The 20,071-nt window shown below is 43.9% G+C and overlaps 1 protein-coding gene across 1 annotated transcript in view; it reads right to left on the reverse strand.

The window, feature by feature from the left end:
* The window catches only part of LOC122940043 (cytochrome P450 2A10-like), a 76,831-nt gene that overhangs the window by 19,337 nt on the left and 37,423 nt on the right, over window positions 1-20,071 (reverse strand). The window contains exons 4-5 of the mRNA XM_044296343.1: window positions 19,824-19,973; window positions 18,663-18,823 (exon numbers count right to left, since the gene is read on the reverse strand). Coding sequence (XP_044152278.1) covers window positions 18,663-18,823; window positions 19,824-19,973 — 311 coding nt within the window. The remainder of the gene's footprint in view (window positions 1-18,662; window positions 18,824-19,823; window positions 19,974-20,071) is intronic.

Here is a 20,071-nt window from a genome sequence, read left to right on the forward strand (position 1 = left end):
AATGTGATGGAAAAATCAATCAAGCCAGCAAAGGAAGCAATATGGTCAATCACAATACATTAGTAAGTGCCTTGTAATAACTTCCTCTACATCACAAATGCCACTTGCATGACACAACCCCTTTAACCAAGCATGCACTTGTTGTAAATGGAAAAAGAGAGAAAAGACCCTTTAACATTGGCTGAAGATCTGAACAGTTATCAGTGTAAGCTGCCCTATAAATGCTTGTTCCTGATAATTGCTTTCGTTAATTTACCACTGATCACCCAATGAACGAACATGGGCTCATTCATCTGGGGCTCACATCCTTTATGCAGCAAATCATTAATTCTGAGCATCATATCATCAGAATTGTGCTGGCAGCAAACAATGATTCTCTATAGGGATGAGCAATCACAGTAGTGATCACTTATCCTCATACAGAGGAGATGATTGCTGCATGTACTGTACATCTGCTGACCATCAAACAATTATCAGAACTTTTGGTTTGCTTCCGATAATTGCATGTTGTATAGTCCTATGTAAAATGACCATTAGGAAAGTGTCAGTCTACCCTTAGAATTAAAATAAAATTTATAAAATTCTTTCTTGGTGCCAAGTGGTGATTATTGTCACATATTTGTGTCAGGCTTGGTGACATCATCCCATCTCACCTGCCAGAGCTGAACCGCCAGCAGCAGAGGAACGGTCAAGCAATGAGCCAACTACTCCCTGCTTCACCGTTATATTCAACTGTTGGAAGCAGGGCATGTTGGGGCCCGAACAACTGGCTACCGTGGTCTGGATTTGGACCATGGTCTCCTAGTTAAGTACTCCTGCTCTCGTTCTTTGACACAGAGTCCCACAGTCTCACTACTGTTAGAGTAAAGAATCCCTGATTATGATGAAACCTTCTTTCCTCAAGACGTAGAGGATTCTAACATTTGTGCATGCTTTCTTTATGCCTGTATTTACTGCTTTTATGGTAAAGAAGCCTCATCACCTTGGGAGAATTAACCTTTTCTTTATTTGGCGAGTGTCCTCCTCTGATTTCAATAAATTAAGGTCTGCATTGTTAAAGACAACTCTTCCATTTTGACACAGACAGGCTCCCTTTGCAAATGTCCTGTCTTTTCTGTCTAAATGTTATTATGTTCCCTAATATATTTCTACTCCTTGAGTGTCCTGATGCATTGCCATGGCACTCCTAGTCATTTCCTGGCTTAGGTCTTCCCAAATATTTGACTTCCTTGGACTACATATAGCATAAGGTTCTGAATAATTAGCTTAGGAGCTGGGTTTCAAGGACACAAATACTTTCTTCTATAAACAGCACCACTGCTTCCATGGGCTGCGTCTGGTACTGTTGCTCAGCTCTATTGAAATAATTAGTGATGAGCTACAATAGTATATGCACCCAATGGACTGCAGTGGGAAAGATCCCTGTAATGCCTCATGCAGACGTCCATGTCAGTTTTGGATCAGTGGTAACACGGACCGTGTTCAATACGTGTTTTCTCCTGTGACAGATCCGTGTTGGGTCCGTGGGTCAGTTTTTTGCTGTTCGTGTTGCATCCGTGTTTCACTAACACTCAACAGCTAAAAAATAATTTTCAAAGAATCTCTAGTTAATGATCTGTGAAACAAGGATGCAACACGGATAGCATCCGTGGTTTGCATAGACTATAATGGGCGTGATGGATACGTGAACACGGAAATAATAGAGCATGCATCCATGGTAAAAAAATGGACTCTCACTCCTGGCAACCCCCCCCCCCCCCCAATCAGCTGGTTGATGGTGAGCAGTTAAACAATGAAGGGAAGGCTGAAGCAGAAGAACATTTCTGGAATGGCCAAGTTGAAGTCCTGACCTTAATCAGAGCAGTTCATGGAGAAAACCACCAACATAGCAGGGCTGAAGTTGTTTTGAATGGAGGAAATTCTAAAATTCCTCCAAGTTGATGTCCAGGACTAATTAAAGGGGTTTTAATATTGATGACCTATTCTCAGAATAGCCAAGAAAAAGGAAGGGTTGAACAGCACACCTGGTAGCGAGTGGTGGGTGCAAATCTCCTGAGAAAGTCGTAAGCTTTCCCGTAGTACATGGATAATCCAAACGATAAAAAAGAGATGGTGGAGACAGCACGTCCTGTTCTTGGTGTTTTTATTCCAGATGCAATGTTTTGGCTAAAGAACCTTTCTCAAGCATAAGGCTCTTTAGCCAAAACTTTGCATCTGGAATAAAAGCATTAAGAACAGGACGTGCTTTCTCCACCATCTCAAAATAGGTAATTAATATCAGATTGGCAGGGGTCCGAAACCCAGCACCCCCACTAATCAGCTGGTTGAAGAGAAGGCCGCGCTCCGTAATGGCGCAGCTGTCCCTTCGTTGTTTACCTGCTCACCATCAACATCGCAGTGGTGAGCAAGTGTAATTACAAGTCATACCATTCACTTGAATGGGGCGGGTCTTTCCTATACTAGGACTGTTGACAGCGAGCAGGTAAACAATGAAGTGAAAGCTGCTCTTGCGTGGATCACAGTCTTCTCATCAACCAGCTGATTGGCAGGAGTGCCAGGTGTCAGCTCTGCTATGTTGGTGGTTTCCTCCATGAACTACTCGCTTCAGGACCAACCATAACATTTCTATTAGATTAAGGTCAGAACTTTGACTTGGCCATTCCAGAACTTTAACTTTGTACTTCTTTAGTAGAGTTTCAGCCCATGGAATGATGTCCTAATATTTTCCTTTAGAATTTGCTGGCAATTAGAATTTAGAATTCATTGTTCCATCAATGATTTCAAGCCATCCTGGCCCAGATGCAGCAAATCAGGCCTAAGCCATGATACTACCACCACCATCTTTCACATATGGGATGAGTTTTTTATGCTGGAATGCAGTGTTCCCTTCTCTAAACATAACGCTTCTCGCTTAAATCAAAAGTTTCCACAAAATGTTATTCCAGTTGCCTTCTGGATTGTCCAGGAGATCTTTAGTAAACTGCAGAAGGTCAACAAGGTTCTTTTTAGAGAGAAGTGGCATTTTTTTTGGGCTATCTAGCCATGCCCACCAATTTTGATCAGTGTCCTCCTGATAGTGGACTCATGAACATTAATATTAGCTCATGTGAGAAAGGAGCTTAGTTCCTTAGAGGCTACTGTTATGGACTACTGAAACAGTATGAATACTTGCGTGTTCTATGTACACTGCTCAGCCACCGCTTAGTAGAAAAATCCTGCTTCCTGGACGTATCACCAGGTGCACACAGCTTTCCCACTATCTTGCAGATGGAAGGGGGAAAGGCGCGCATTCCAAAGCCCAAGGTACATGTCATGAGGGGGCTGCGCTGTTAGACGATTCCTTAAGTCAGCCTGATGAAAAAGAAGTGTAAAATTAACCTTTTGAATGCTTGCTATTGCTTCCCAGTAACCAATAAAAATGCACTACATTTAGTCACCCCCCACCGGGAGGGGGGGGGGGGGTATATTCTGTATGAACACTTACAATAAAGTAGAGATTTGCTTTGACTCCAATTGGGTGCATCAGAGTTTGATTTCTCTGTGCACGTTAAGACAATTTTCTACTAATTTGGAGCAGTACATCAATCTACCTGGTATCTTGACCAGATCCAAAACAATTGGCGCCCAACGTGGGGATCGAAGGACATGACCCCCTGATTAGTTACCCGGATGACCAGACGAGGAGGACTTTACTAACAGACACCGGAAATGCAACCTGTGATAAGAGGTAGGAGTTATCTTACCTTCATATGTCCTTTGGTGTAGGACATCTGTGCCTGTCTGAAGGAAGGGGTGCCATTCAGCTTGGGGCGTCCTCGAGGGCATTAAAGCAAGAACCCCATGTGTTTTAAAGTCTTGATGTACTGTGTTTAAAAACTGTGAAGACTCTGTTGACAAGTATTACTGAGTGAGAAACACAGAGTTCTCCAATTTGCCTGTATCGGAGTGCAGCCCGGTTGTCTGACTCGATCACAGAAGGGGGGAGAATGGTCCACAGCAGCCCAGAAGTGTGCTTGTCTGGGACTCAAAGCTTCATCAGGTTCAATGATTACTCTATCCAGAGGTCTCTAAATGGCTCCAAATGATTACTGCTAACCTGAGCGGTACGTGGCAGACAGGAGAGGAAAATGATTTGTGAAAAGTCTGAGCAAGCTAGAGAAAGGATATGGTATATGTAAAGGTGGTACTTTGTGTTGTACAACATGGCAAACTTTTCTGACAGAAAAGAAATGTAGATTAGAAGATGAGAAGTTAGTGGATACAGTCCGAGTGTGGCTGGACTGTAGCAAGGAATTTGAACAGAAGGGAGGAGAGCAAACTCTTGATGAAGCTAATGGCACATACTTTTGTAAACCTGGTAATCTTGGGCTGGGGAAGCCACCGCCCTATAATGGCGCAGAGAGTAAAAGAAGTGGGTGGGTCTGTAATGTATGTTGTCAGCAAAATCCCACCTCCTGAGAGATGTGTTTTGCCTGCATAGTCACACCCCTGTAAGGCCCAAGCATGTCCTCCTAGTCCCTGCTACGGCGCCATCTTATTCCCAGCCGACTGTAGTCTCCCCAGTGGCTTTGTTATATCCCATGATAAATCCAGATGGCACGTTTATGGCCCTTAGCAATCCACCTCCTGCCTCGATCATGATAGGGGGACAGTCAGAAGCACCTGAACAAGAGAATCTAGACAGTGTTATTGGTCCTCTAGACTCAGACACAGAGACCCCTAAGCGACCACCCCCAATAGACTATAGTGGCTCCGGCACCCAACCCTTGAGCCTGCCCAGACCAACTCGGCTCCAGGAAAAGATTAATGAATTACAAAGGAATATGCAAGCTTAAGAAAGGAGCAATATTGAAGTTGTAAAGCCCTGGCTCTTACCCGACCACAAGGACCACCAAAATATGTGAACCTGCTGCCAGATCCTGAAACCCATCCCATGCCCTTTTTCAGGAAACTGTCACCAGTACATCAAACGTATGGATGTACGTGGTCAGACCTACTGAGTACTGTGGAAAACAAGACAGGGGAGTATTTTTCACAGATAATGGACCATATCCCCATCCCTATCCTAAGGGCTCTGACCTTCAACCCTCGGGATCATGAGTCTGGGGAATACTTCATAGAGAGGTTACACAAATGGGCAAAAGCGAAGTTAGCTGCTCAATCTACCACATTGCAGGACATGGCTCAGGAGAAAACCGAAACTGTTGAGAGATTTGCACAGAGAGCCAGAATGAACCTGTACACCTCAGACTCCTGGCCCACCCATTTGTCGATTGTCTGTGACCAGAGATAAACAAAGCCCTTTTGACCTGTCGTCCTGAGTGGAAATCCTTGACCCTGCAAGTCTTGGAGCAAATTGCAAAGGGCTTGGAAAGCAACAGTACGAAAACTGGAGTGGCTGTAATAGACATAATTTCAGGAGAAGATGGTGGAGAACGTCCGCCACCTCGTGTCTGTTATGGGTGTGGCAAGCCCGGACACATCAAACGGAACTGCCATAGCAGACATCTGTGGCAAACCAATCAACAGCGACAGGGAGACACTCTGCCTGCCTCATCGCAATAGGATGCTGGCAAAGCAGTGCAGGGAAGGAACACTCCATTTATGGCAGTATCCACCCCTCCTGTCGGTACCGCCCCATGAGTCACCCTCGAGGTGGCAGGGAAGGAACTCTCATTCCTTGTAGACACCGGTGCAGCCCGCAGTGTTTTAAGTGAGACTGCGGTAGCTCCTTCCTGGCTCACTACATTCAATTACCCTGTTCTGGACTAGAAGGGGTCGTGCAGCATAACCCTATTACTAAGCCACTCTCAGTCACTTCCTCTGGATTCTCCCAGACCAAAACCATCTCCCAGATCAACTCCACCTTCCAGCAGGAGTCATGTTGCAATTTGTTGTCAGCCAAACATGCCCCTTCAATCTGTTAGGCTCTGATCTTCTTCAGAAAATCCAAGCTAACATACAGTTCAGAGAGGATGGGGCAGTCACCCTTGGTACAGCCCTATACCCGGAAGAAACTTGCCTCCTCATGACATTAACAACACTTCAGGTCACTGATATATATGAGCAAGGGGATTCGCTGCAAACTATTTTGCACCTCATCCCCGATACCCTCTGGGCCAATGGACCTCAGGATATCGGACGCCTCAATGTCTCACCAGTCACTGTGTGTCACGGCTGAGGATGGGGGAAACCCTCAGCCGTGCGGTGATGGAAGATTGTCGCTGCTTGACCAGGACGACAGGATTAGGGAGCAGGTCACCTCCTATCGCGTCCCTAACCTGACCCTAACTCCTAGCTGCATGGGCCGACCTTTAAGGTAGGAAGACCCATGCTCAGGAACCTCGGAGCCCTAACTCACCCTCCGACCGGTCCCTGGACTAGGAGTCAGGGTAAGACAACCTGTTCCTTCTGGATACGGAGGAACAGGAGTCTCACTGGCCAAGCTGCAAGGAAGGGAGAACAAGTACAACCTATGGCAATGGCAGGTACTTGCCACAAACATAACACTCACCTGCCACAGACACAAAGCCTAGAACCCATGTGGAAGTATGGCCCCACTGGCAGTTGGTAAGTAACCAGGAGGATGTCTCCAGCAAGCATGGCTGAAGCACCCTCTCTGACTACTGCCTACAACTGAGGCTTTATAGGGCCAAGAGGCCACACCCAACAATCAGACACACCCCGTGACTCACACACACAGAAAGGGAGATAACCCTTCCAATACCACAGAAGGGAAAACACAACTTAAAGGGGAAGTGTCCAAACAACGAACACACTGTGGATGTTGCCGCAGGCAACGACATTGGTGGCAACCGTGTCCTGGGAGTCAGCCTGAAGGCCAGGACACTGCCACCACATGTACACAATACAACCAAACGTTGCCACGGACAGCCACAGTGAAGGGAAGATGTCAGTGCACACCAAACATAAACAGAGTGCACACAGACATACAAAAGTGCATACAAACACGCACACAACTCCAAGGGAACCGCACACATACCTATTGTCCGCGGCAACCGCACTTGAGGCAAACAACATTATGCCTCCAGCTGCGGTTGACACAACAACCCAAAACCGCGGGCAACTATGCGGCTCCCAAGGAGTCACGGCCATAAACATGGTCGTGACACTGTGACCCTGAAGGACCCCGAGGTTCTGCCATATAAAACGTAATATCCACTTTCTGTCTCACAACAAGATGCTATTACACTCCAAGTGCAGGCCCTCCTACAGAATGGGGCAATAAAAATCACTACCAGTCCCTGTAACTCGCCCCTTTACCCAGTCCAGAAGATGAAATAGAAGTGACAACCTCCTATTTATCGCATGGTTCAGGATCTCCGAGCTGTCAACGAGGCCACTGCCCTTGAGACACCTATTGTCCCCAACCCGCACACCCTCCTCGCTGGCATCTCACCCACCGCCACTACTTTCACCGTCATTGATCTGGCCAATGCATTCCTTGACTGTCAATTCCTTTTTGCTTTCACTCGTGCTGGCAAACAGTACACCTGGACTGTTATGCCTCAAGGGGCCCAAAACAGCCCTTCCTGCTTCAGAAAGGCTATGTCCTCTGTTCTGCAGCCCTGGCAGTCCGACCACCTGGAAGTGGAACTCCTGCAATATGTGGATGACCTACTGCTCTGTGCTGCTTCTCCGCAAATCTGCCAATCCATGTCTGTTTCACTTCTCCAGTTCTTGGCTTTTGCTGGCTTTCAAGTCTCACAAGCCAAATTGCTGATGTGTCTCCCCAAAGTTGTCTTCCTAGGTCGTTGTATCTCTCAAGGTAGCAAGCACCTCACTGATGCCAGGAAAAAGGCCATCTCTGACATCCAACTCCCGGATACCCCTCATCAGTTTCAAACTCATCTCCTACTGCAGACCCTGGATCCCTAATGCTTCAGTCCTAATGCAGCCCCTATATGAGTGTATACCCTGCAATGCTACTACTCATTTCCAGATGACAATGGAGGCCAGAGAAGCCTTTCAGTCATTAAAGGCCGCATTGCATCTGTTCCTGCTCTTTGCTTCCCCAACTACAACCTTCCTTTCAGACTGTATATCATGGAATGCCAGGGCCACGTGACTGGAGTCCTTACTCAAACTCATGGTGGCCACAATAGACCCCAGGGTTACTTGACCTCATAGCCTTGACCTCATAGCCAGAGGCGCCCCTTCCTGTGTCAGAGCCGTCCATGCTGCCAGCTCTCTTCTGGACATCACATCTGATGTTGTGCTTGGTCACCCTCTCACTATTCTGGCTCCCCATGACATTTCTTCCATCCTCCAGCAGACTGAACCTAAACACGTCATTGCACAGCGCCACCTCCGGCTCCAGTGTAGTCTGCTTCTGCCAGATAATGTCACCATTCAGAGATGCCACATCCTCAACCCTGCTGCACTCCTTCCTCTTCCAAGGGGGAGTATACTGGAGATTCTGAAGATTTTATTGCTCTACATGCTGAAGAGGATCTTCAGTAAGGTGAACTATGGGCCTCAACCGACTCTCTTTACAAGGAACAAGATCATGATTGCATCACAATGATGGAAGCTGAAGTGGGGACACCACCATCAGTCCAAGACACTCCTCTGACAAACCCGCATTGGACTCTTTTTGTGGACGACTCAAGGTATGCCGATGACAAAGGGAAGTTCCATGCAGGCATGGCCGTCACTAGTGTGCATGAGGTGCTGTGTTCAAGACAATTGAGCCCAGACCAGTCAGCACAGGTGGCTGAACTCATTGCCCTCACTTAAGCCTGACTCATGGCAAAAGACTCTGCCGCCAATATCTACACAAACTCTAGATATGTCTTTGGAGTGCTTCATGACTTTGGAGTAATATGGAAAGCCCGGGATTACATCACACCCACAGGAACCCCAATCAAGAATGCTTCAGCAGTAACGGCTCTAATGGCAGCAGTACTCCTGCCCACCCAAGTGGCAGTGATTAAGGTAAAGGCCCATACTCGAGCTGACACGTCTGAAGCCAGAGCAAACGCCCTAGCTGACCAAGCAGCCAAGAAAGTAGCAGTGGAAGAGGAAAGGGTCTAGTCAGACCAGATTATGGTAGCACAAGAAGACCTGAAACAAAAAGAAGTCACATGGGACCTACTGAAACAAATGCAGAAACAGGCCACTCCCATGGAAAAGGAAACCTGGTTGAAAGAGTCAGCCCTCGAAGAAGATTCTGGACTCTGGACACACCCCAGTCCTGGTAAGACATACCCAGTCTTGCCTCATTTGTGTCAAGTGCAACCCAGGCAGGACTGTACCCACGCCCACCAATTGCCTTTACAGAGCCCTCTACCACATCCAGATGCCAATGTGCCAAGGGTTTCAATAGCTAACAACACTGAAGGTCAGTTAAAAGGATATGAGCTGGTGAAAGGGATAAAATTTGCCAAATTAATTACCCAATTATTCAATAGCACAGCAGTGGCAGTTCCAGAGGACATATACTTAGTTAGTGGACACAAAGAGTACAAATGGTTATCCGAGAATGTCATAGGACTGTGCACAATTGCCAGGCTTACTCCTGCCACCTTTATAGTACCACACTCTTAAATTGACATAAATGCTTTTCCTGAACACACATTGTACCGTAGGGCCAAAGATAACACACCCAGACCAAACGGAAAGCCACATGTTGTAGAAATGAGCATTCCCAATAAAGTTCTCAGTACATTTGGTGGTAACAGCTGATTATCTAGATGATCAAATATGGGAAGTGATGAGACTTATGAATACCTCGAACATCGTGCAGAACCAGTTGATCGTTGACCAACCAACACAAATTAGTTCTAGAAGAAATAGAAAAATACAGCGGCTCACTGCTATTTTGTATGGAAAGGTGCTCACCCTCCGGCCTTACCCTCAAGACCAGAAAATTGATATACCGTAAATAAATAGATGAGGGGGCACACTCAAAAGGAAAACACTACTGGATGATGTAAATTTAATTTAATAAAATTATTATAAAAACAAACCCCTAAAATACACATAAAACATATACATCAAAATATCTGAATATGAAATATGCAGCAATCAATGCATAAGAATATAACAAAAACACCAATGTCCTGCTTGGATTTGTAGATATAAATGTAGTAATCCCTGCAGTATAATTACATATCTACCCCACAAGGTAATTTGGTTGAAAATCGGTGAAAAACGGCACTGTGGCCCTTTGAAGTTGATATTAAAAAGCCCACATTATGCTGCTGCTATGGTGCCGTGATTTTAAGTAATGTTCCAATTAGGAATAGAATTGGGAATAGAATGTAGGTGCCTTTTTCCTTGAATATCAGGATTCAGTGTCCTTAGATATATAAATCCACTTAGGCTGCTAGTAGTGGCTTGGATTAGAAATCAAAGTCCGATACTTCGTTTTATGCAGAGCTGCGTATATAACCTCCCAAGTTACTTACTGGTTCTTGCCGCTGTGACTTCTTATCCTTACCCCTTCTTGCTGCGAGACTGCAGCGCTGGTATCCCAGGTGGCCGTACACGGCCGACTGTGGCGTCCCACGTGACCTGGTCTCTGGGGTTCCGGGTAGACGCTTGTCTATGACGTCACTGTTTGTGCGGCTGTAACTTTGATATTGGAGGTGAACCGATGATGTTTATAGACCGCTAGTATTTTTCAGCGATGTTTGGCGATCTGGTTGATGTTGAGGTTCCTTTCTTTGTTGGTTAGAATCCGCGCTCACTCTGATATGCCAGACGCGTTTCGAGGTATTACACCTCTTCCTCAGTGGCCACCGAGTGAGTGGATTCTCACTCCTTAAATACCGTATAGTCCCACCCATCAATCAACTCTCATATGTGTAATCTAATGAGTGGGATGGATTTGATTGCTGTTTTTCTTCCATCAAGATATAAAATAGCAAAATTTAAATTCACATTAAATAGCAATATAAATATAATTTAAAACATATTAAACACTTATATGAGTGATCTGCATGATCAAGACCTGATTTTCGAAAAAAACGCATTGAAACCGCATCAGTGTGAATTGTGTCTCACATGCGGTTTTTGTATTTTTATATTCAGCAGGATATAATAATCCCTTTTGGAGTCAATGGACCCAAAGACGCATCCACCAATGTTGTCATTTGGTGCGTCTTTGTGCTTCCTCGTTATCAGTACCTATTTTTGAAGGGTAGCATGTGGGGGAAGCTGCCTGGTGGGGAGGGGAGACCACAGTGTCTATAACTGACTAATCTGTGGTGTCTCATCCCCACCAAGCAGCCCACCCCCTTTCACAGGAATCCGAATACCTCCATCTCCGCATTTAGCCCCCTTGGGATGATGGTATCGTACTCAAAAATTCTGCGGGATTCCTGTCTTGACATGTGAGCAATATGGTTTCCTCCTCTCCACAATTTTTTGACCCTTTCTATAGCTGTAAATTTGAGGCTGGTTGGATCACAATTGTGTTGAATCTTAAAATGTTTCGATAGGGAGTGTGTTTCTAAACCTTTCTTTATATTTGCCACATGTTCAGCTACTCTCTTTTTGAGTGTCCTTTTAGTTCTCCCTATATATTGTTTTTTACATCCACATTCCAGCAGGTATATCACGTCTGTAGAGTCGCAGGTCAAACATTCTTGTATTTCTACACTGAATGTATTTACTGTGGATGTTACCCTACTTGTTTTTTTGGGGAAGCTAGTGATTTTGCAGTTGGAGCATCTCCCACACTTGAAGAATCCATTGGTTGTCAGCCAATTTTTTTGTTTGTGTTGTTGTTGACTATCCATTTTAATTTTGACAGTTGGTGCTACTTTGCCTGCTAAGTTGTTCGCTCTTGTATATGTTATTTTTGGCACATCACTTAACAGTGGGCCAATTAATTTATCATTTAGCAGGTGTTCCCAATGTTTTCGGATGGTTCTTTCTATCATTTTATGTTGGGAACTAAACGGGAGAATGATTCTTATTTCTTCATCTCGTATTTGTGATGGACCTATCTCAAAGAAGCTCTTCCTTTCCATCTTTTTTACTTTCTCTAGAGATTTTTCTATAATCTGAATTGGATAGTCTCTTTCCACAAATTGTTGTTTCAAGCCAGTGGCTTCTTCATCAAACTTGCTATCAACCGTGCAGTTTCGCTTTAATCTGCGAAACTGGCTGGTTGGTATATTGATCAGCCATCGGGGAAGATGGCAACTAGCAAATCTGATGAAGCTATTTTTAGCCACTGGCTTGAAAAAAGTACTGCACTGTAGCTGACTACCCTTGATCCATATTTCTAAATCCAGGAATTCAACTTTTTCTTTACTGGTGATTGGACTGAATATTAAATTGTTATCATTTTTGTTTATATCACTGAGGAATAGATTGAGGGACTCAGCTGTATTGCACCAAATGAACAAGATGTCGTCAATGTACCGCCGCCACAGCACCAGATCCGTCCCCAGCCTGGGCAAGATGACTTCCTTCTCCCATTGTGCCAAAAAAAGGTTGGCATAGCTGGGGGCGATCCACAAAAGCCTGGATACACCGCCAGGTCGCCCGATTGTGTCGGGCATTCAATCTATATCATGTAATCTGTCCAAATATATAGATCAGTGGCTTCAACCTTATGTCAAACAAGTGCCATCGTATATTCGTGACACTACAGACATCATTAAAACTTTGGAAGAGGTCACTTGGACGGATGGGTGGATCTTGGGGACACTTGATGTCGGATCTCTCTATACAATTATTGAACATACCAGGGGGATTCAGGCATTGCACCAACAATTGTCAGGAGGAGGACTCTCTATGGAGCAATTAGGGTTTCTATTGGATGGAGTAAGATATATCCTCACTCACAATTATTTTGCTTTTGAGCAGGAGTTTTATCTGCAGTGTACCGGCACCGCCATGGGCACCAGATTCGCCCCCAGCTATGCCAACCTTTTTTTGGCACAATGGGAGAAGGAAGTCATCTTGCCCAGGCTGGGGACGGATCTGGTGCTGTGGCGGCGGTACATTGACGACATCCTGTTCATTTGGTGCAATACAGCTGAGTCCCTCAATCTATTCCTCAGTGATATAAACAAAAATGATAACAATTTAATATTTAGTCCAATCACCAGTAAAGAAAAAGTTGAATTCCTGGATTTAGAAATATGGATCAAGGGTAGTCAGCTACAGTGCAGTACTTTTTTCAAGCCAGTGGCTAAAAATAGCTTCATCAGATTTGCTAGTTGCCATCTTCCTCGATGGCTGATCAATATACCAACCAGCCAGTTTCGCAGATTAAAGCGAAACTGCACGGTTGATAGCAAGTTTGATGAAGAAGCCACTGGCTTGAAACAACAATTTGTGGAAAGAGACTATCCAATTCAGATTATAGAAAAATCTCTAGAGAAAGTAAAAAAGATGGAAAGGAAGAGCTTCTTTGAGATAGGTCCATCACAAATACGAGATGAAGAAATAAGAATCATTCTCCCGTTTAGTTCCCAACATAAAATGATAGAAAGAACCATCCGAAAACATTGGGAACACCTGCTAAATGATAAATTAATTGGCCCACTGTTAAGTGATGTGCCAAAAATAACATATACAAGAGCGAACAACTTAGCAGGCAAAGTAGCACCAACTGTCAAAATTAAAATGGATAGTCAACAACAACACAAACAAAAAAATTGGCTGACAACCAATGGATTCTTCAAGTGTGGGAGATGCTCCAACTGCAAAATCACTAGCTTCCCCAAAAAAACAAGTAGGGTAACATCCACAGTAAATACATTCAGTGTAGAAATACAAGAATGTTTGACCTGCGACTCTACAGACGTGATATACCTGCTGGAATGTGGATGTAAAAAACAATATATAGGGAGAACTAAAAGGACACTCAAAAAGAGAGTAGCTGAACATGTGGCAAATATAAAGAAAGGTTTAGAAACACACTCCCTATCGAAACATTTTAAGATTCAACACAATTGTGATCCAACCAGCCTCAAATTTACAGCTATAGAAAGGGTCAAAAAATTGTGGAGAGGAGGAAACCATATTGCTCACATGTCAAGACAGGAATCCCGCAGAATTTTTGAGTACGATACCATCATCCCAAGGGGGCTAAATGCGGAGATGGAGGTATTCGGATTCCTGTGAAAGGGGGTGGGCTGCTTGGTGGGGATGAGACACCACAGATTAGTCAGTTATAGACACTGTGGTCTCCCCTCCCCACCAGGCAGCTTCCCCCACATGCTACCCTTCAAAAATAGGTACTGATAACGAGGAAGCACAAAGACGCACCAAATGACAACATTGGTGGATGCGTCTTTGGGTCCATTGACTCCAAAAGGGATTATTATATCCTGCTGAATATAAAAATACAAAAACCGCATGTGAGACACAATTCACACTGATGCGGTTTCAATGCGTTTTTTTTCGAAAATCAGGTCTTGATCATGCAGATCACTCATATAAGTGTTTAATATGTTTTAAATTATATTTATATTGCTATTTAATGTGAATTTAAATTTTGCTATTTTATATCTTGATGGAAGAAAAACAGCAATCAAATCCATCCCACTCATTAGATTACACATATGAGAGTTGATTGATGGGTGGGACTATACGGTATTTAAGGAGTGAGAATCCACTCACTCGGTGGCCACTGAGGAAGAGGTGTAATACCTCGAAACGCGTCTGGCATATCAGAGTGAGCGCGGATTCTAACCAACAAAGAAAGGAACCTCAACATCAGCCAGATCGCCAAACATCGCTGAAAAATACTAGCGGTCTATAAACATCATCGGTTCACCTCCAATATCAAAGTTACAGCCGCACAAACAGTGACGTCATAGACAAGCGTCTACCCGGAACCCCAGAGACCAGGTCACGTGGGACGCCACAGTCGGCCGTGTACGGCCACCTGGGATACCAGCGCTGCAGTCTCGCAGCAAGAAGGGGTAAGGATAAGAAGTCACAGCGGCAAGAACCAGTAAGTAACTTGGGAGGTTATATACGCAGCTCTGCATAAAACGAAGTATCGGACTTTGATTTCTAATCCAAGCCACCACTAGCAGCCTAAGTGGATTTATATATCTAAGGACACTGAATCCTGATATTCAAGGAAAAAGGCACCTACATTCTATTCCCAATTCTATTCCTAATTGGAACATTACTTAAAATCACGGCACCATAGCAGCAGCATAATGTGGGCTTTTTAATATCAACTTCAAAGGGCCACAGTGCCGTTTTTCACCGATTTTCAACCAAATTACCTTGTGGGGTAGATATGTAATTATACTGCAGGGATTACTACATTTATATCTACAAATCCAAGCAGGACATTGGTGTTTTTGTTATATTCTTATGCATTGATTGCTGCATATTTCATATTCAGATATTTTGATGTATATGTTTTATGTGTATTTTAGGGGTTTGTTTTTATAATAATTTTATTAAATTAATTTACATCATCCAGTAGTGTTTTCCTTTTGAGTGTGCCCCCTCATCTATTTATTTACGGTATACAAATTAGTTCTAGACTATGCTACAGCTAAAGATGGAGGTATGTGCCAGGTTGTGGGACCCGCTTGTTGCCATTACATAGACCCGCAGGGTAATTTGCAAGTTAAGGTGGGTCTAGAGAAAATGGCGGACCTAAGGGATAAATAGCTGGACGCACATAAAGCTGATAAAGATACATGGCGGTCTGATACCTTCTCCTTTCTTAACCCCGCCAACTGGTTTAAAGGTATTGGGGGTTGGCTCATGGGAATTGTCCAAGGAATATTACAGGTAGCCCTAATACTATTGGTGATATATATGGTATTTAAGCTTGTTCTTACTTGTGTGACCCGCCTTTCAAAAAGAATGAAGAAAACTGATGAGCAACCTATCATGCTTCTTTACGATGAGGAAGAACAAAAGGAAACACCATTCAATACGGTTACCCCTCCCAGCTATGATGCTGTGCAGAGATAGGGTAAGATGAATACCGGGGTACTACCATAAGCCCTGAAACCAGGACCTTAACTATTAGAGATAAGGTGTCACAACTGCAGGTAAAGAGGATACGAAGGGTATGCCCAGTGAATGCGTTAGACTTTAGGGATAGCCAACAATCAAGTTTCCAAGGGGGAACTGTTATGGACTACTGAAACAGTATAGATACTTGCTTGTTCTATATACACTGCTAAGCCACTGCTTAGTAGAAAAATCCTGCTTCCTGGACGTATCACCAGGCGCACTCAGCTTTCACACTATCTTGAAGATGGGAGGGGGGAAGGAGCGCATTCCAAAGCCCAAGGTACATGTCATGAGGGGGCTGCGGAGCTGCGCTGTTAGGTGATTTCTTAAGTCAGCCTGATGAAAATTAAGTGTAAGATTAACCCATTGAATGCTTGCTATTGCTTCCTAGTAATAGTAACCAATAAAAATGCACCACATTTAGTCACCTCCCACCGGGGGGGATATATTCTGTGTGAACACTTACAATAAAGTAGAGATTTGCTTTGACTCCAATTGGGTGAGAGTTTGATTTCTCTGTGCAAGACGAATTTCTACTTATTTGCAGCAGTACATAAATCTACCTGGTATCTTGACCAGATCCAAAACACTACCTTGGGATTCTTTGTGACCCCACAGACTATTACACACCTTGCTCTTGGTGTGATCTTTGAATCTCTCTGACTGTGGGCTGGTCATAGCCAAACTTTTTAGAGATGGTTTTACACTGAAATGGCTGTCTGCAAACTAATATTTGGCTTGGCCATTTTCACTTGTCAAGTCCCAAGGCTTGTTAAAAATTCAGACTTTGACTCATGGGGAGGCACTTCCACTTTACATATTACTTTCCCATGGAGCATTGCCACTAAGTCTCTATACACAGCTGGTCATTTTAAGGAGAGCCTGTACCATGCCTAGCGATGATTTTGTAACCTTTTCCAGCCTGATAAGCATCAGCAACTCTTCTTTTGACGTTCTCAGAAATCTTCTTTGTTCATACATTTTTACAAACATGTTTTCAAGACCAGACTTTAACAGATCACTGTTATTTAAATATAATAGCTCTTTCCCTCACTCCTGCTTGTCATCCCATTGATTGAAAACACCAGACTCTAATTCAAATTATCTTCCAATCCTAAAGGTTCACATACTTTTAACACTCACAGACATGTGATATTGGATCAATCAATAAATTATCAAGTGTAATATTTTTGACTTGGTTATCCTTATCTACTTTTCAGACTTCTGAAGGGTTCACCAAATTTTTAAAGCACCACTGTGTACTTTGAAAAGCTCATCAACTGGGGGGGATCCGACTTCTGGCGCAACAGCAAATCAGCTTATTGCAGATGTCGCAGTGCACCAGAACTAGGCACCTCTCTGTACACACTGTAGTGGCTGTGCCTGGTTACTACAGCTCTCTTCAACTCACTTGTACGATATCTAAGGATATGACACAATATTAAAATCTTGGAAAACCCCTTAAGGGTCCATTCACACGTCCATAGTGTATTGCGGATCTGCAATACATCCGGACGGCATCCCCCATAGAACTGCCTATTGTCCGCAATTGTGGAAGTTCGGGGCCACACTCCGGAAATGCGGATGCGGAGAGCACATAGTGTGTTCTCCGCATCTCCTCTGGCCCCATAGAGAATAAATGAGTCCGCACCCATACCCGATGTTGCGGAACGGATGCAGACCCATTTGCGGACCCTTAATCAATTCTTCTCTTTGAAATTGTGCCTTTTTCACTCAAGTGGAACTAAAAAGGTGCTCACTCAGATGTGGTCTATCATAAGCCCTTTCCGAAAGGGGAAGGGTCCCTAATTAGTCCCCAAACTTCTCAATCTTAATGCCTTGCAACAAGGGTCAGGGTCAAGTGCTTTCCCACTGGTGTCTAAGGATTTCAAAGAGCTCATTCAAGGTTTGGTTACCTAAAGGAGGAGTTAAATTTCAGGGTAGTGAAGAACCTCATATCCCCCTAGACCAGTGATGGTGAACCTATGGCACAGGTGCCAGAGGCGGCACTCAGAGCCCTCTCTGTGGGCACCCGCACCCTGGAAAAAGTCTATGGTGTACCAATATGCCTTAGACTTTTGCTACCATTAAGCAGCGCAAGGGGTACTATGAACAGCACAGGCAGCGCACTGAATTAGGCGGCTATTATAGTGATGAAGTACATGGAAGATATAATTCATTCATATAGTTACATTGCAGTGTTGGCACTTTGCGATAAAAAAGTGGGTTCTGGTTTGCAGTTTGGGCACTCGGTCTCTAAAAGGTTCACCATCACTGCCCTAGACATATCCCCCTGCATGGATGCCTATAATGACATCACAATCTTAGAAAATCAACTGGCAAGTACAGTATGGCTGGCAGCATATCATTAAAAGAACAGGCTAAAGGGGTGAGTGCATTCAAATGAGTGAAAAAAGAAGTTCAGTGCATAAATCGAGTGGGTTCCCCAAGTGATTCCCAAGTGCCCACGAGGTCACCGCCTCTGGATATAACCTAACTAGTTGAACTAGTGCCTATAGGTAGCATTTAAGACAAGTGGGATACACTCACATCTAAACCAGTTTGTGTATTACCAATGGACCCCATCATGGCCACCAATAAGAACACATACTATACTTGATTATAAGCCAAAGCTGGAAGGCTCAGTTTGTCTTTCGGTATAAAGAAACAATGGCACTGACCACTCCTAGAGGAGCCCGGACAAAGTTAAACAGATTATTTGTGATTTCTAGGAGCTTCAGGAATGTCTCGTCCTCATAGTCCCATCTTCTGCCAAACACAACTAGATTGATAACATTGTTCACCGCACGTCCAAGAACTGCTTGAGGGTTAAATGCTTCACCTGGAAACAAAGCAAACGTTTTATAAGAATGAATAAGAACCTTTCAAAATGCGTCAACAGCCTGCATCAGAGAGAATTTGAGCCCTGTATTGTCTGTGAAAACTTGTGAAATAAAGACGGAGAACTTGACACTTCAAAATAAGTGAGTGCTGGAGTCTTAATCATTCTAATTGTTGCCAAACATTTTATAAATCATCTAGCATTCTGGCGGAAATGGCAAGGCTCATATTGTGAATGTTTATAGACAAATAATTTTATAGCACTATTAAGTTATCTTTATCAGCCATAGTGTAATGCAATATCTCAAAACCTTCATATATTGACCGCTTTTTTATTATTATTTTTTTTACTTCTGCATCACTGTCTATTTCGCTCTGCTAGATCTCTGTTGTCTCAACCCACTGCTCCCCTGAATTTCCACCGATGGTACCACATACTCTACCCTGCTCCACCTCCTTACTTATTTATTTTGCTCATGTCTATAGCGCTGACATACTTAGCAGTGATTGTCAGATACTGTCATCACTTGCCGTTCTCAATGGGGCTCACAATCTACAGTAAGTTCCCTTTCTGTATGTCTTTGGAGTGTTGGAGGAAACTGTAGTATCCAGAGGAAACCTACGCAAACATTTGGAGAACGCCATGCAGATGTTGTCCTTGGTCGGATCAAATAAGGAACCCTATTGCTGCAAGGCACCGTACCAGACCATTGGCTCTACTGACGACTCTTCAGTTTAACCTTGGTACCATATATCTGTCTTGTTGCCAACTTATGGACCGTCTTACCATGCTTCTGTTGCCCATCTTTTAGCTATACCCATCCTGATACATATACAAATTTGCTTATACCCCTTCCTAATTTACAAATGTTTCACCAGATGAAAAATCTATGGATGAGTGTCAATGATGACTAGATATAGAGAGAAGTTGCCATTGGACCAGGTAAGCTGATTGTAATGGAAAGAGAAACACCTTGAGCAGATACCTATGGTGATCTTACCACGTGTAGCTTCTATAGCCTTGATAAGGTGCTCAGCTTCTTCTTGCACTCTTTGCTCCATTGATCGTTTTCCCATTCCAAAATTTCTTAATGTCGTGATAGCAAATCGTCTTGTGTGTCTCCAGTGCTCCCCATTGGTACCTATGATGCCTAAATCAATAAAACGAAAATAAACGGACATTAAGACACTGCCGATAAATATTCAATGACATAATGGATCATCTAGGTAACTCCGACCCATCTGTGCA

The sequence above is a fragment of the Bufo gargarizans genome, chromosome 6 (genome assembly GCF_014858855.1).
Source record: "Bufo gargarizans isolate SCDJY-AF-19 chromosome 6, ASM1485885v1, whole genome shotgun sequence".
NCBI lineage: Eukaryota > Metazoa > Chordata > Amphibia > Anura > Bufonidae > Bufo > Bufo gargarizans.